Raw genomic sequence first — 18,084 nt, 5'->3', positions numbered from 1 at the left:
GTCAGCACTACAGCCGAGGAGGCTGAAACACATGTAAACATGGTAACTGCCTCACTCCCAGCATCAGATGTCATGTTGCAGCAAATTGTACAGGAGACAACAAAAGATTCAGTGCTGCAGAAAGTATCCCACCTTATACAGAATGGGTGGTCAAAAGGAGTCTGTCCAGGGTTCTACTCTGTGCGAGCTGATTTATGCATGGCTAATGGGCTGGTGCTGAGACAAAACCAGATTGTCATTCCTCAATCCATGCGGAAGGACATGCTTCAGCGTATCCATGAAGGACATCTTGGAGTGGAGAAATGTAAAAGGAGAGCGAGAGAAGCAGTTTACTGGCCAGGCATCAACAGGGATATTGAGGAGATGATACAGAAATGTGAAACATGTCTCAAACATCACTATAAACAAACAAAAGAGCCAATACTGGCAGCAGATCTACCCACTGCACCATGGCAAAAGGTAGGCACGGACTTATTTCATCTGGATGGCAAGGACTATGTTTTGGTGATTGACTACTATTCTAATTATCCAGAAGTGGCACAGCTTTCCAGTACATCAGCACAGTCAGTCATCACACACATGAAGGGCTTTTTTGCCAGACATGGAATTCCACAGTGTGTCATCAGTGACAATGGTCCACAATATGACTGTAGAGAATTTAGTGACTTTGCAAAACAATATGGATTTCAACATATCACCTCTAGTCCCTTGTATCCCCAAGTGAATGGACAGGCAGAAAAAGGAGTCCAAATAGTAAAGAGATTGTTCAAAAAAGCAAGAGACAGTAAGACCGACCCTTACCTGGCTCTGCTAAGCTACAGAGCTTCATCCCTGGAGTGTGGGGCATCACCTGCTGAGCTACTCATGCATCGCAAGCTCCGCACCACACTTCCACACATTTCCAAGGAAAATGACAATGCACATGACAACAAGCTGACTGACAAAAGGATGAAACTCAAGCACAGACAGAAAAGGAACTATGACAAAACTGCAAGGCGTCTGGAACCGCTTCAGGAAAGAGATGTTGTGAGGATTGCAGGTCCAGATTTCTGGGACAAAAAAGCAACAGTTCTCAGCGAAGTAGGGCCCAGATCGTTTGCTGTTCAGACAGAGAATGGACAAGTGTTAAGAAGAAACCGGAGAAGTCTGTTAAAGACACAGGATGTTAAACATCAGGACACAGAGACTGGAACTGAACAACGAGGTGCTAACCCTGTTGAGCACCACAGTGAGCCTCCTTCACCTTCCCCAATGTCTGAGATACTGAGAAGGTCTACCAGACCTAAGAAACCTACAGAGAGGCTCATAGAACAAGTGTGAACTGTTGTGGTAAAGAATTGTTAAAAAATACTAATAATAATAAATCACAGGTAAATAACGGATAATAATTCATTTAGAATAGTAATTGTTCACACTTAATTGAGACCTGCTGAGTTATGTGTTATTGACTGTTCAAGTTGTCAAAGGTGAAGAGTTCTAATGTGCTTGAGGGCTGTATGGGATTCATTTGGTTCATTCTGGAAGATGTAAGGTATACATTTGGATTTATTTTGTTTGACTTGTGCTACAACTTTTGGTTATAAAAAAAAAAGAACACTACTGAATGTAGTTTGTTGCACAATTTATAACATGTTGAATGTTAGACAAGAATGTTCAGATGTTACAGAGTAACAGTTCTCTTTGTAATTGTGCTTATTATAACACTGTTTGGAAAGGGGATGTAATGATAGTTGCTATGGTTGAAGCTACCCACAGGGGGCGCTCTGGAATCAATAAGATATACAGAATAGAAGAAGAAGTGATCGTTGTAGAAAGAATAATAAACAGCTAGCTGAAGCTAGCACCAGGAGCAATTCTTGATGTTTTATTCATAGAGGAATAAGAACATTACAGGTGGATAGATGGGTGGGTGGTGAATGGATGGATGGGTAGGTGGCTGGGTGGATGGATAGATGGATTGGTCGGTGGGTGGATAGGTGGATGGGTGGAATGGGTGGATTGGTTGGTGGGTGGATGGATGGGTGGATGAATGGATGGATGATGATGGATGGGTGGATGGATTGGTGGGTGGTGAATGGATGGATTGGTGGGTGGGTGGATGGATGGATGGATTGGTTGATGGGTGGATGATGATGGATGAATGGAGCATGAAAACTGTTAAAAACGAAAATAAAATTAAACAATCCGGTTGTTCAGTGATGACGCGACGAATCCTACTTCCGGGTCTAAAGTAGTCTGCGTTTAATATGGCTTTTGTGTTGTTAACATGATTAATGTTATGTATTTTCTTCTATTTGATCTCAAAAAGCTCCTACAACAGTCAGTGATCACTGTTGACCTCCCTCGGCTTTTATTACCACTAATCGTTTATTTAAGCTCAGTTTTTAAAACCTTAGGATGTAACTACAGCCCAGCCCATGCAGCAGTATATGAATGACTAACCTCGTATTGTGGATGGATTATCTCAGTTTTTCTCCTGGCTGAAGTTTGGTCCTTTTACAGCATCCTGCCATGCGATTACATTTGTTCCTGACCACCGAGAACACTCACGTTAACTTTTATCGAGTGGAAAAAAAGTTAGCTTGTTTATATTATGCTAACATAGCTGTGTCGCTAGCGGTCACGTAGCACACCATTATACACCAGCTAGCCCAACTTCAGTAACCCTACAAACGTCACTGCTGTTTAGTTTTCTGTCTTCATTTATGTTGGAAGTGATAGCAGAGCTGTACGTTTGAATTTGTTTCCAAAACCCCGCAGTCAGGACATGCTATATTGTATTTAGATAGAAGCTAGCGAGCTAACTCCCTGCTAACTTCTAACTCCGTTAAATGTCATAAATTCCGTTTTCATGGATGCCTGGATGTTAAACTCAATTGTTACACCTGGTAGAGCAGAACGCTGATCATTTTATTAAAGATGAAAGACTTTAGACAGTTTTTCAACTCTCAGTAATGCCATAGTGATCGTTTGATATATGGACCTGCAGCGGAGTTTAGACCCAGACACGGCTAGTGACGTCAGACTGAACAACCGGATAAGAATTTAAATGAAATGAGCTGTGGGAAGTGAAATTCAACAGTGACCTTGGTTACAGCGGAGCATGGGCACGTATTAAACCTCTCACAGTGATGACGGCCAGCTGAAAGTCAGAGCAGCAGCAGTTTTATTAACTTTGTTTATTTTTGGTAGTTCTGTTTTCCTGGTTAGTGTGTGTTTATTGTAGATTTGGTTCTTAGACTGTTGTGGTTTTAAGTTTTTTAAATTTTACTTGTAATTCTATTTATGTGTCATGGATGTAAACGCCCAACTGGGGACAAGGATTCATACTCAGTGTTTAACCGTGTTAAATTGCATCATCATTATTAAACAACAGCAATAATAATACACTCTGCTGCTATAAAAATTATTTTATGTCACGTTTGTTTTCATTGATGCATTCTTTTGCATTTGTGTTAATAAAGTTTGAATTGAAGAATAAGCAGGGTGTGTGTGCAGCCTTCATCATACCTGGATGAACAACTGAAACGTGTCACCAGTTTCATCTTCATCACACATCACACCAGTGAGGACCGAGCACAGTGTCCCCAAATGGTCTGAAAGCAAAGCGCTACACACACACACACACACACACACATACACACCTGTCTCACCTGTGTGTGAGTTGGTGTCTCTCCACCTCAGGTAAAACCGGGTCTGGTCTGCTGCTGATCAGATGACTCCACCTAAGCCTAAAGGGAACAAGAGAGATGATGAGGCACAGAGCCTGCTCCTCTTCTTTATCAAATATCATCATCATGGGGTGACCGTGGCTCAGGGGGTTGGGAAGCGTATCTGTAACCGGAAGGTCGCCGGTTCGATCCCCGGGCTCTCTGTCCTGGTTGTTGTGTCCTTGGGCAAGACACTTTACCCTGCTGCCTACTGGTGTTGGCCAGAGGGGCCGATGGCGTGATATGGCAGCCTCGCTTCTGTCAGTCTGCCCCAGGGCAGCTGTGGCTACAACCGTAGTTTGCCTCCACCAGTGTGTGAATGTGAGAGTGAATGAATAGTGGCATTGTAAAGCGCTTTGGGTGCCTTGAAAAGCGCTATATAAATCCAATCCATTATCATTTATTCTCCTCCTCTGACTGACCGGATGAGATTGCTCCACATCCTCCTCCGCACCCTCTCAGCAAACAGGAGGAGGAGGAGCTGTTAATCAGCTTTCACCTTCCAGCTGTTTATGTTTCAGGCAAGGGGTGGAGCCAATGGTTGACCCAGTACATACACAGACAGGCCTTACCAACCTGTACAGGTGGCTTAGTAGAGTATTTAAAAGTATAATGGGAGGGAGATCCTTCAGTTTTCAGGCCCCTGTTCTGTGGAACCAGCTTCCAGTTTGGATACAGGAGACAGACACTATCTCTACTTTTAAGATTAGGCTTCAAACTTTCCTTTTTGCTAAAGCATATAGTTAGGGCTGGACCAGGTGACCCTGAATCCTCCCTTAGTTATCCTGCAATAGGTGTAGGCTGCGGGGGGATTTCCATGATGCACTGGATGTTTCTTCTTAACTCACTATGTGTTTATAGACCTCTCTGCACTGAATCATACTTGTTATTAATCTCTGGCTCTCTTCCACAGCATGTCTTTGTCCTGTTCCCCGTCCGTCTCTGAGCCTGGTTCTGCCGGAGGTTTCTTCCTGTTAAAAGGGATTTTTTCTTTCCCACTGTCGGCAAAGTGCTTGCTCATAGGGGGTGAGCTCTCTGTATTATTGGTCTTTACCTTACAATATAAAGTACCCTGAGATTCTGTTGTTATGAATTTGTGATATATCAATAAAACTAACCCAGGGGCAGCATTTCACCTGTGTGTGTGTGTGTCTGTGTAGCTTGCAATTTAATTTAAACATTTCCATAGCAACAGAGCACTCCTCCAATCAGATGTTGTCACTGTATCAGGTTAGTGAACCAGCCTCCACCCAGCCTGGAGCTCAGCATTACTGAAGCATCCACAGAAGAAGTTTGTCCTCCAACATGTCTGGAGAACACTTCCTGAAGATGGCTCAGAGATACAGACACACTGTCTGCAGGTATAACGAAGGGAGGGGTGAATCCAGAGCTGTGTGGTCTGCGCCACATCGTAAGCAAAATACAAATGGAGAATATAAACTCCCTATTATTCCACTGTGGAGCTCTGTCATGACCCACCTGCCGTTCTCCCATAGGGGGTGCTCTTTCTGGAAGCTTTCATCCTGCGCTTGATGAAAGGGTTCAAAACAATCGATGTAATCCCATTCATAAAATGTAAATACCTCTCCGTGAATATTAACATTTTGATTTCTGCACCACCCCGAACAGCTGCTGCTTTTCCATGCGCGCGTTTAAAAAATCCTGGTGTCTTATGGGTAAAATCAGCTTCAGCTTTCAGCGGCATCTCTTCTTCCTTCACGAGTTTACCTCCAGTGAGAGTCAGCTGACTGTTTCCTGCTAAACTTTGGCCTCTTAAACTGTCCAGGATGTTTGAGCAGTTACCGTTTTACTGTTTCTGGGAATCCCCGTGACCTTTGAACCCTGTGATATTCTCTGTGTGCACACCTCAACGTGATTTGGAGGAAAACTCTTTTTTGCAGATGTGTGAACGAAGCTTTTGTTGGTGCTGGTCTGATTCCAGGTGTTTTTAGCAGCTGTGTTTTCAGGGTGTGGCTGGCTCGCTGACATACCTGAGGAAACTGTCTCTACATGACCAGACAGTTCCGCCACGGCTCCTCGTCTGACTGGAACTGCACTCATCCCCATGCACAGGCAGGCTTACCAGAGACAGTGCCCCCCAGTGGCTGCAGGAACAATGACAGATCACAGCAAGAAGTCAGGTGACCCAGTTACACATAGCCATGTAGGCATGTTCGAGCACAACTTTAATGCTACCGACTTCTTTAAAAAGTATAATTTGTATATGTTAATGTTCACAACTCATTTATGAAATTAAAATAAATAAAAATAAAAACAAACTAAAGAAAAATTATTAAAATGTTAAATTAAAAGTTTTACACATTTAAGAAAACATTTCAAATAAACTAAAACAATGAAATAAAATTTCTTTAAAACTTAAAAACTATAATTAAAAAAAACAAACAAATCATAAAAAGCGAAATTAAACTACACCGAAAATACAATAAAATAATGTTATGTATATAAAATTGAATATAAAGAAAATAAAAAATTAATAAAAACAAAAATATAAAATTAACAGAAAAACCTTAATGAAAATAAAATGTAGCATACAAATTTATAAAAACAGTAATACAAAATTAAATATAAAACAAAGGCAAAATAAAGAAGATTAAATCTAAAGAGCACCATAAAAATGATAAGCTCAAACAAAACGATATAAACCTTTACCATTTGGAATGAAGGAAAGTTAAACTGCACTGACTATTGTACTGTGCAGAAGTCGACATGCCCCTCATTTCTTCATATTTTGCTTTTTTGGCTTCCTTGACGTTTTAGTGCTCATGAGCAAGAATCCTGCAGCCTTCTGAGTCTTTCAAAGTTTTTCTTTGGACTTTTTCACTCATCTTCAGTCCTTGTACCTGACCATTTTCACAGAGTCTGCAGCCATCTGTGACACGGTGGAGGCTCTGTCATAGTTTCAGCTGCAGTTCAGTCAGTGGTGTTGGAGATCTTTGATAAACTGATGATCCATCATGCAGGAAAATCTGGAAACATCTGACTGACAGCAGTTTCCTGTTTCAGCATGGGAGTGATCAGAGCCGGACCTCACCATAACTGAAGCAGTGTGAGATCATTCTGACCGAGAACAAAAGGCAGAAACTTTCAAAGAAGAAGCCTGAGGAACTCTTCCTGAAGATCCTCACCAAGCTGACACGGAGCTGCAGGATGAAACGGCTCACAGCATAGATTCACTTTCAGGGTCATTAAAAACGTGAAACTCAGTTTCCACCTTATGAGCTGTATTTTTGCACTTGTTTCAATACTTTATAACCATCACTGCTCCCAACAAACACGGTAAGCTGCAGTGTTTCCAGTTTCTGTAAAGAGTCTGTTGCTGGTTTTGAACACTTTTTGGACATCTTTAAAAAATATCCTACTCAGCTTTTTTTAATAACTGTCATTATTTTCTTGTATTTTATTTTAGATTCTTTACTTTTATGTGGTCAGCATTGTGGCCTCACAGCAGCTTCATCCCACAGTCCAAACACATGCTGTTAGTGGGGTTAGGTTAACTGGTGACTCTAGATTGCCCACAGGCTTGAGTGGTTGTGTGTCTCCAAGTGTAAAAGCCTGGATATGGCAAAGTCTGCAGTGAAAGCAGGAGGAAAACACTGAGACATCAGTCTACGACACATCTCCACTGATTCACACCCACTCACCTCTGAAGCTCCTCAGCAACAACAGAGAGCAACCAAACACTATAGCTGTTAGCATGGTTGCCTCACGATATGAAGGTCCAGGTTCAAACCCCTCTGGCTTCTTGGTTAACTGATGGTTCTTCATTGGCCGTGTGTGTTAATGTGTTTTTTTAAGTCAGAGTCGGAAGTGTACCATCAGGGACACACGCAGGTGTTCCCAGGTCAGTTACACTTCCACACCGAACCACCATTCATGAAGATCAGTTTACCCCACCAGACACACACACACACACAGTCAGGTGTGAGGCCAAACTTTAAACAGAATTTTTTTCTTTGCTACAACCAAACTCCATTCAAATATTGTCTGATTTAACATGTGTGTTCTGAGTCTTTAAAGCTGCATAAGGACTGAATAAAGACAAACCAGCAGACTGAGCCTCTGCAGAACCCCGAGTAACGTGAAGGTTGTTCTTAGGTAAAAGTTTTAGAGTGGAACCCTTTCAACCTGAACTGTCTCTGCAGAGTTATTCTTTCTGCAGGTTTCTTTGCAAGGTTCTATACAGAACACTTTTATATGAACGCAGGATCACTCAGAACCACAGGGGTTATAGTACCATGAGGAACCTTTGCGAGGGTTCTCCTCCTGTTTCTGTCTCATAAGAGTTCTACTAAGAACCTAAACCTGGATCATTTACAGAAATGGAATATTTATACATAATCAGACTGGTGATACCAACATGTTATTCACAGTTAAGGTAAAGGTCCTCATGCAAGCTTAAGAACCGGGTTCTGTAAAGAACTGTAGAACTTTAAAGCCACAGTGCTGGTATTTGACAGACGCCGTTATCTAGAAAGAGACAATGCGGCCTGTAGATAATCAGTTAATTTAACTCAAAACACACACATGCTCACCTGGCTGCGAAGTCCAGGTGAGTCGGTTCCTGCTGTTGTTCTCCTCCTTGGACTGACTCTCTCTCTCTGCTGCTCCTCTTCTTTCTCCTCCTACCCTGTCTTCCTCCCTCCCCCACCTCGCTCGTCCTTGTCTCAGCTGGTTTCAGGTGGAGGGGGAGGAGTTTGAGTCTTTCATATTCGAAGAAGCTTTATTGACACGAAACACAGCAGCAAAGTGAAAACATATCAGTTGATGTGTGAATAAAAGCAGAGCGCACAGATGAACACTGAGGTCATCCGACCGTCTCTGACTGCACAGGTGATCATGTGACTTCTTTTGGAAGAGAACCATCAAAAGTGGCTTTGAGACAGCAACGAGTCCATGAAAGCAGCAGAGGAGACAAAGGGGAGGCAAGGTCTGTGTCAGCATGCAGGCTGCAGCACGCATCGCCGTGCCCTGAGGCGGGGGAGGACGTGACTCAAACCGCCACACTCTGTTCACTCTGAACTCTGCTTCTCACACTTACACCGCTAAAGGAACCAGTTTGGGGTCCAGTAAAGCCAGTTCACTGTGCTTTTAACAAGATTTAATTCACACTGTGTGCCAACTACACCAGGGTTCGCCTTCTTAGTTCAACTCAGTCACATGACACCAAAATCACCTAGTGTACCTGCTGATTTGTTTTACAATAGTCTAATATTTTATTCTTTGTTAAACTAAGGTGAAGGGTGAGGGTCAAAGGTTAAAAACACCTGAGATCAATATATTCACAGTAGCATAACTTTTATTTTCCAAGGTTCAAAGAAATTCAAACTTCTGCAATCATCACGTCACGAAACGGTAGAAGCTCTTTTCACCGCATGCTCTTCGAAAATCTTTCTCTGACATGAAAGTTTGTGGAAGAAGACTCAGATGTGGGCGTCTCGTCTCCACTGGTCCGGTATGCGATCGCAGTTAACCCGGATTAACCAGAGAATGTGCTCCAGAAGGACACAGCGCCCTCTGATGGTCAAGGTTGATTTTGATTTCCATCGTTTTTGATAATGGAGCACAAACATGAGGCAGACAGTGGAAAATGACATAAAAAGCCTCTTTATTAAGTTAGAAATAAAATAGCAGGTAGATGGGTGGGCGGGAGGAGGAGTTAAAGTTTCAGCAGTAAAGAGCGGACAGCTCCCCCTTCAGCTCCGACAGGAGCGGCTGCCAGCATTCAGCAACAAATGGAAAAGCCTCCTCCACATTCGGGTGTATATATCACTGTAGTAAGCAGACAGCTGTACTTAAACTTCAGCTCAGGATTAAGATGAATCAAGCTTTAATCAACCTGTGTGAGCACCTGGCCTCATCTCCTCTGAAACGCTCCACCATCCAGCCTTCAGCGTCCTTCGAAAGCTTCATCCTGCTCTTAGTCAGTAAGGGATGGACACTTTCAGCCATGCCCACCATATCCACCTCGAAGGTACAGACAGGTGAGATGGTAGCACACTCACAAGCCCAGCAACGGAGGTGGGTTCTTTGCTGAGAAGACAGTTGTGTGTACCAGCTGTGGGGGTGCAGTCGGCTCCAGGAGACCCAGACTGACGGAGTCTTGAGCTGCACTACCCTGATCTCCTGCTGGAGCTCCAGGTCCACCAAAGATGACCAGTTCACTGGGAACACCGAGTTGGACACATGCAGGCCTCTGCAGGAGCAGTTAGGCCTCAGGTGTGCAACCCCGCCCCCCTGCCCTACTTGTCTGGTTAAATACCTGTGACAGCAGGTAAGAATGTTTGGCTGCGGCGCTGCATGCACCACCCTGCAGGAGTGCAGCTGCAACACAAGCTGCAGCAGGCTGACGGCTTTGTGCTTGATCGACAGCTCACAGGAAGCACACTCTGCCAGCTCCTGTCACACATACACGTCCACGCACACAGTCACTGCCAGGATGCTGAGAATTTAATTACATCAGAGGACTGAACAGGAAGTGACTCACAGTGAACGGGTGATCAGGCAGAGTGGTTTAGACAGTGGTGCAGCCGTCCAGAAACAGGAAGCAGCTGATCAGAGACTGGAGGCACTCGAGTCCCAGGGGGTGGAGCAACTGTCCACCTGAAGCAGGCAAAGCAAAAAATAAACAAAGTCAAGGTTAAGCTGGGTTTAGACTGGGTCCCATAATCTGAAGGCTCGTTTGTGTCCCCACAGAGGTCCCCGGCCCCAGATTCAGGTGTGTTTGTATGTGCAAGCTCACCTTGAGGTGAATTGCAGAATGGCAGATATAGACAAAATACTTTTAATCTGGCTATCTTCAGGTTTTACATGCTTACACATACACACGCAGTTACTGTCCTTCCATTTACAAAGGCAGCGGCCTCACGGTGTGATTATTTTACGTGTAGTTGTTTTTTTCATGTGTAATAATATTCAACATTGCTATCAATACATTTTTCAAAAAATGCCTTTCTGTGCAAAATGGGCTTAAAAATATAAACAACTGTAGGATACTGTTCGTCCGTGATTTGAAGAGCCCAGTGCGTGATACCGATGCAGGGAAAACCAATTCTGCAGGAGAGACCTACCTTGGCACTTGTGCAGGTTAAACCAAAGGGAAGATATGCTCAGTAGCGATTTATGATACGGGCAACACGGTTGCCCGGGGCAGCTTCTTGGTGGGGGGTGGCATCACGGGCATCGGAAAAAAAATGCTCGTACTCATGCTGACCCGATGTTATGCCAGCGCATTTTGGGAATGGCATAGGCACCGATCGGTTTTCTATCGCCCATTTACTGGGTTTAAGGCGCCCTCCATTTCTAAGGTGCGCCTGCTGCTTGCAGCACAGGGAGGAGAGGGCAAGGCGGCGGGGATTCTCTGGCTGGCTGGAGCAGCATCTAATAACCAACTCGCAAAATAAAGAATAAAAAAATGAAAACAAACCAACAAACACGAAAACACCAGACATTATGATCAATGTTCCCTCTAATTTTTCACGTGTCTGAGCGAACATACAAACTCCCTGAGTGATCCCTTGGACGGTCCAAGGGCGTAGATTTGGTTTTGGCATTGGTGGGGACCGAACCCTGCCCTGTTTCTTTTTCTATTCCTTTTTGTCTTTGCTTCTTGATAACAAAAGGAGAAATATACTTGCCTACATATGCTATTCTACATGCTTTTAAACCATTTAAAATTACAATTCATAGTTTTACATGTGAATTATATAATGTTAAATTACTATTAAACAAATGACTGACTAAGTATTTTAGGCTTTAGTTTACTTCAGCCATAATCCAAATAAATCAGGTATCATACAAAAATAAAAAATAGCTTCAAATACAGTCATGACAATAAAAGAATATGACTTTAAGTACTTAACAACATTACTTCAGTTGTACTACACCAACATCTCTTATATGCATTAGCACTAAGGGAACACTGAATGACCTGGTGTTTTTTGTCCATAAAACTACTCATCTAAGATTACCACAAAGTAAAAAATCTCTCAGCAAAATTACGCAACATTTTAGGCACACTACACTATTGCCCCTATCAAATCAGTGAGCTGGGATCTTTTTATTCTAAACATGAACTACTGTTACAGCAACAGACATGGACACAACAACTCAATGTCCACTATGTGAGGGAGCCACACACATGCCTTCTCATCTCGTTAACTGAGATAAACTGCTGGCATATTTGTTTTACATCTATACTGTCCAGTCTCTCCTGGTGGACCATAGCCATGTTTTTAGTCTTCTGAGAGCACTGAAGCTTCTTTCAGCCTCAGTACATGTATTTTATCCTCAGATTAAAATTATTATTGTGTGCTTGATGTGCCTCACCTTTGGTCCTGGCTCTTCCCCTCTGACTGCACAAGGACATATTGCTACCTGATAAAATAACACATTGATTCATGCCATATAAAAAGTGAGACATGTCAATTCAGATTCTTTGTCAAATATACACTAACGAAACAATTTACATCAGCAGCCTAACAACTGTCATGATAATAAATACTAGTTAACTCATTCACTGCCAATGGCTGGCAGTGAATGAGTTAAACCCATTGACTCATTCACTGCAATTGACGGCTATAGACGTCAATGGCAGTGAATGAGTTAATCAATAGCACCAAATCATCAGTCAGTCACCTGTGACCTCGCCTCTTCACCTCTGTCTGAGCTACAACATGGCAGAGCTGCCTCTGTCACCTGATAAATAACAGTGAGACATTCCACATACATGCAGTCACACATGTGCTTCAAATACAGCAATGAACCAACAAGTCATCATCCAATTTCACCTGTGATCTTGTGTCACCATTACTCTCTGAGCTTTGTGTTGGTTCTTCTGTCACCTGATAAATAGGACATACATGGCAATAAGAATAAAATGTGGAGCTGCTTCAGTGTTTCTGTCACTTTGTGCAGATCTTGACTCATCAGTAATGTTTGTAGGGTGAGTGCATTTTTAAAACAATTTGTGCAAAATGCACTACAAGGTGGAATATTTGCAAAATCAGGACTATTCATGACTATGACATATGAATACGTCAGTACCATTAGTGTACAAAAGGCCAGCCAATTAGGATGTAATTATTGTGTCACCAACATTTTAACGTTAGACATATAATTTTAACAAGCTCCGTAAACTAATATCCTGGCTTGCTCGAGGCTGCCGTTTTCTCTGACAGTTTCAATCAAAATTAGAAATGCTACTGTGGGAGACTGAGATAACTAATAGTGCTGCCTGTTGTGCAGTTAGTTTCCAAAACACGTTATTCATGGTTACATACAATTTTAGACTGATGTGGGCCAAAGCCTAGCATAGCCTGTAACGTTATTGTGACGGACACATTTTATGAGTTAATTTGGCTTTAAGTGACTTGCAGGTTTCTTTTAAAAACACTTTTTTATATCCAGGTTCTTCCTCTTTGCTGCCATCCTCCTCTCCTCCTCGCAGCGCAGGCTTACCGCTGCAAAACTAAACAGAGCTCCCTGAAAGGCTCAGCCAAATCACATTGGCCATATTTGTCACATGAGGTAGGACTCCAGTAGAGAATGTAATTTAACTCTTTCTGCACCGCTGGGTGAATGAGACGCTGAGAGATTGTTTTTTTTTTCTTTCTATCGGGTTGTTTTTCTTTACTCGAAGAGATCAAATTATTGGTGGGGGCAATTTAATAATCGCTGGATATTGGTGGGGACACGTCCCTTCTGTCCATGCCAAATCTACGCCCTTGCTTGGACCACTGTTATGGAACGCCAGGACTGCCATAATGAATTAATTAAATACACCATTAAATAATTAATTAAATGTGTCAATAATTAATTAAAATTGGAATTAATTAATTAAATAAATAGTTATGACACATGTAATTAATTAATTATTGACACATTTAATTAATTATTGACACATTTAATTAATTATTGACACATTTAATTAATTATTTAATGATATATTTATTTATTTCATTTTGGCAGTCCTGGCGCCTGGCTCTCATCATGAAATAATTTTATCTGTCAGCCTCACCCATCAAACTCAGGGGGCGGGGTTAACGCTGATCGAGTCAAAACCATTGCTTTGGCCTGGTGGCCATTGTTTCTAGCACACAACAACCGGCATGTGGAAGCTAATAGAACTGAGCTTTGAAAGACCCTGCCGTGAGACTGGGCAGACATCTCCGAAATCATCGAAGCACTTTTGCAAAGAGGCTGTATCTTGACAAACCGACCAGACACATGAAGATTAAACCACTACATTCTCGGCTAAAAAAATATTAAAACGGTATTTGGTGACACACAAACAGGGTCTTTCAAAGCTCAGTTCTGTTAGCTTCCACATGCCGGTTGTTGTGTGCTAGAAACAATGGCCACCAGGCCAAAGCAATGGTTTTGACTCGATCAGCGTTAACCCCGCCCCCTGAGTTTGATGGGTGAGGCTGACAGATAAAATTATTTCATGATGAGAGCCAGGCGCCAGGACTGCCAAAATGAAATAAATAAATATATCATTAAATAATTAATTAAAAGTGTCAATAATTAATTAAATGTGAAATACATAAATAATTAATTAAATGTGTCAATAATTAATTAATTACATGTGTCATAACTATTTATTTAATTAATTAATTCCAATTTTAATTAATTATTGACACATTTAATTAATTATTTAATGGTGTATTTAATTAATTCATTATGGCAGTCCTGGCGTTCCATACACTGTGAGCGACATCACACGTGTGCACTGTGGTCACACCAGCATTTACATTTATGTCAGATTACTTTTAATTAACTGCTTTAGCCCATTTACAATGAAAATGTAAAAAAAAATCTAGGCATTGACCTGTGTAGTACTATTGGAAGTAAAAAATAACTTGAACTCCAATTTCGAAAACACAACTTTCTTTTCTGTCTTTCTTTCTTTCTTTCTTTCTTTTTTTTTTTTTTTTATAAAGCTTTGACTTATTATGAGTCTGTGGTCTGGGAGAGAGTCCTGTAACTCTCTGTCTGCAAAATATAGTACATAATGACCAATGCTGGGCAATTAATTATATAGTTACTTCTTCAAAAAAGTAACTGAGTTATGCAAACAACAACATTTTTTTAAATGCAGCCAAGACGTTTTTTAAACAAACATTTCAAACTATTTACAGAACAATCAGCTGTTCTGCATCAAATCTGATGCCACACAAATCATTTGTGCCACTCCAAAAAATAATTTCTGTCCACTATAAGATAAAGGAGAACAACAGCCTGATACCTGCAGGCCTGACAACAAGAGATGTATCACTCCTGTAACACCTGTAACATTCAGCAGTCGCCTCATTGTTCTGACACACACAACAAAACTATTGACTACACTAGATTAGATTAGATTAGATTAGATAGAACTTTATTAATCCCTCGGGTGGGTTCCTCTGGGAAATTCGATTTCCAAAAAAGCACAGCACCGACAGAAGTTACAGAGTTATACACACACACATATATATAAATACAGAGACAATATAAATAAAATATACGAAGGGGATAAATATAATAAATAGGAATAAAAATAAAAATAAAAATACACACTAACTACACAGGATTTGCACTAAATGTCTCAAATCTCTCACATCTCAAAACACCGCCATCACTCCTAAAACTTCCCCCCGTTTCTTAACAACTAGATGCCACTTTGCCATATCATTTTTTGATTGGTTGACATGGTACTTTTTTGGACGAATAGGAAAGGGAGAGGGGGGTAGGGTTTGTTTTTGCTCACAGGCAGAGAGTGTTTTCGAGCCTTTTTTCGTATAAAACGCCGTTTTTACCGTTTCTTCCCGCAGTAAATATAAACAACGATAGTATTCAGGAAGAAAACCAAACATTGCAGATATTTTTTTATCATAACTATGGTTTTACGTGGCCTATCAACTCAATTTAAAAACTAGTATAAAGTTCACACTTTTTCCGGCAATTGTTCCGTCTGTCCTGCTCACATCTCCAATGGTTGCGCACGTTGTCATTAACGTGGCTTCACTCCACATCAGCCACGCCGCTTTGCTAGCTAAAACACCGGTGTCAGCATATAAGAACGCTGTCATAGCCTGTCAACGACGTTGATTAGCTGCGTATTTGCGAATGTGAATCGCATTATTGGCTGGACTATGGGATAAGCCACTCCCATATGGGAGCAGCCAGTCACTTACTGACTAACACTGCAAAACATAATTGTCAAAGTATTAATTTTAATTTCAATTCAGGTTAGATTTTTTGTGCGCAGAGACCGTGCCAGCAGTGCGCAATTGCGCACGTGCTCAGCTTAGAGGGAACATTGATTATGATCAGTGCTTTAAGTGGCCCAAAAGAGGTGCCGGTACTCTATTTTTTTTTCGCCTCCCCTGAGGTAACAACAACTATATTGAATGGGTTTTATATACAACAGTCAACAGACAACCTTATACAAAATAATAAATCATTTTATTAGTTTGTGGATTTGCTTGAGCTAGAAAGAGCTACTGAACATAAATAAAATGTGCAAAAAGGTATTGAAATTTTTTTTTAACAAAATGTACATAAAATAAATTATAAACTAATTTGTATTTTGCTCTCTCTTGAGTCCCTGCTGGTATCAGCAGCAGCACTTGTAAAGTGTACCTGCAGAGCTTGGTAGTTCTCCCATACTGCTTTCACTGTTCTCTCACTTGAAGCAACCCAACGCACTGATAAAACACGGCCTATCACAAGGAGACGTTGTCCAACATTGTGAGCACTCTCGGTTAACTCCGTTTGGTTTTTTGGTGATGCATGGTAGAGGGAGTAAAGCTGATCTAAGAATATTTTAAAGTGGTTGATTCCTCCTACCTCCTTCAAAACATCACAAACTGCCAGTTCCAGTCTGTGATTGGAACAATGCCAGACAAACAGGTAAGGGAATTTGGAACAAAGCTGCGCAGCAACTCCTGCTTTCCTCCCAAGCATCACTGAGGCTCCATCACAAGCAAATGCCAACAAATGTTCCTGTAGGTAGTGAGGGTCAAAGCCATTATTATGAAGACATCCTAACAGTGCTTCAGTGATGTCCTTTGCTGTGGTCCCCTGCAGCTCAATCAGTTCAAAAAATATTGTGTCTGGATTTTCACTGGAAATAGCTGACCGCAGGCACACGACAAGCACAGACTTTCCACTTATTGTAGTGGATTCATCAATGAGCACACACAATTTTCTTTCATTCATCACTATGTCATTGACTACCTTCTTTTTCATTTCAGCTGCAATGTGATCCAGTATATTTGCACATGAGTTATTAGAGTGCAAAACTCTGCCCATCTTGACACCATTTAAGACTTGCAACTGGACATCTATTGGCATGTCTGTAAAGGGACGCCCATGCTTGCCAATCTTATAAGCTGTTCTAAACACATTGCAAGTTGAAGCGTAGTCAGCCTTTCTCATATCTTCAATGTGTTTTTGCATTGTATTTTGTGTTGCCTTCTCTTTTATTTCAACTGCTTTCTTGTGATAAATTGAGTCTCTGTGCTCTTTTATTTTCTTTCGTAGTGAGTTTTGTTGTGCAGCCTTGTCCCTTCCAAAAGACGAGATTAAGCACCCACTCCACTCCTGCGACACTCTCTGCCCTTGCTGCATGTCCACGCGAGCACAAACTTGACTACACACACTACAACCCAACTTTTGATTTCTGCTGATCAGCCACTTGTAATTTGTGGAGAAATACCGGACTTGTGCTTGGGACCAACATTCTGGCCACTCATGCTCGCTAACGCGGCTGTTGTCATCGGTAGAAATGGTGTCATTCTCGTCCTCGTCGTCGCAAAAAGTGCCGTCGTCCGCGGCTGCGGCACTAGTGCAGCTTTCATTAGCTTGCGTCTGACCTGCAGCGATATCATTCTGGCTTGGTGGGGTGTCAGCCAGCGAGTCTTCTGATTCTGACCTTGTTCTTTTACTACTCAGAGTCTGAAGCCAGGAGAGCATATTAAGTGTTCATTGTTTTTGTATTTTAACCGAGCAGCTGTTTGCGCGTTTTACACACACTCTCCGGACCACGTTGAGTTGTTGACATGACAACGGCAAAAGCGACGCATGCGCTTTTCACTTGTAAAAGACATTGGTGTATGGCTAATGTAGTCTATGCTCTCGATGGGACGAATTAGGAAGCGTGCTTGTGAAGGGCGCTCTGAAAAGCGGCAGCGCAGCCAAACGATTATAACAGATGTGCAAATGAGAGTACCGGTATGCTAAAAGCACGTTCTGGGCGCATGGAGAGGTGGCGGTACTCTCAAGAGCTATATTTAGAAGTGGCGGTACTGAGTACCGGCGCGTACCGGCCCACTTAAAGCACTGTGCCAGAGCACATTTTGAACAACACCAT

The 18,084-nt window shown here is 41.9% G+C and overlaps 2 protein-coding genes across 5 annotated transcripts in view; both read right to left on the bottom strand.

Annotated features, from left to right (window-relative positions):
- The window catches only part of pak6b (p21 protein (Cdc42/Rac)-activated kinase 6b), a 23,779-nt gene extending 15,346 nt beyond the window's left edge, over positions 1-8,433 (bottom strand). Inside the window, exons 1-3 of one of the 4 annotated variants that reach the window (XM_085381402.1) lie at positions 8,264-8,433; positions 5,702-5,815; positions 3,654-3,731 (exon numbers count right to left, since the gene is read on the bottom strand). The gene's annotated coding sequence lies outside the window, so the exon portion shown is untranslated. Of the gene's footprint in view, positions 1-3,644; positions 3,732-5,701; positions 5,816-8,263 lie in introns of all 4 variants that reach the window. The other 3 variants (XM_085381403.1, XM_085381401.1, XM_085381400.1) reach the window with 3 other exon arrangements.
- On the bottom strand, positions 8,260-18,084 carry bub1ba (BUB1 mitotic checkpoint serine/threonine kinase Ba). Its single transcript, XM_085382611.1, is given in 9 exon segments — positions 8,260-8,449; positions 9,580-9,695; positions 9,784-9,836; positions 9,839-9,924; positions 9,991-10,127; positions 10,216-10,289; positions 10,292-10,331; positions 16,560-17,724; positions 18,068-18,084. Coding segments are annotated over 9 exon segments (1,878 nt in total).

Source organism: Rhamphochromis longiceps, linkage group LG15 (assembly GCF_057381845.1).
Source record: "Rhamphochromis longiceps isolate RC_006_pf linkage group LG15, R_longiceps_female_GT1.1, whole genome shotgun sequence".
Classification (NCBI taxonomy): domain Eukaryota; kingdom Metazoa; phylum Chordata; class Actinopteri; order Cichliformes; family Cichlidae; genus Rhamphochromis; species Rhamphochromis longiceps.
Note: the sequence above shows the minus strand (reverse complement) of the source record. Positions and strands in the feature narration are given on the sequence as shown.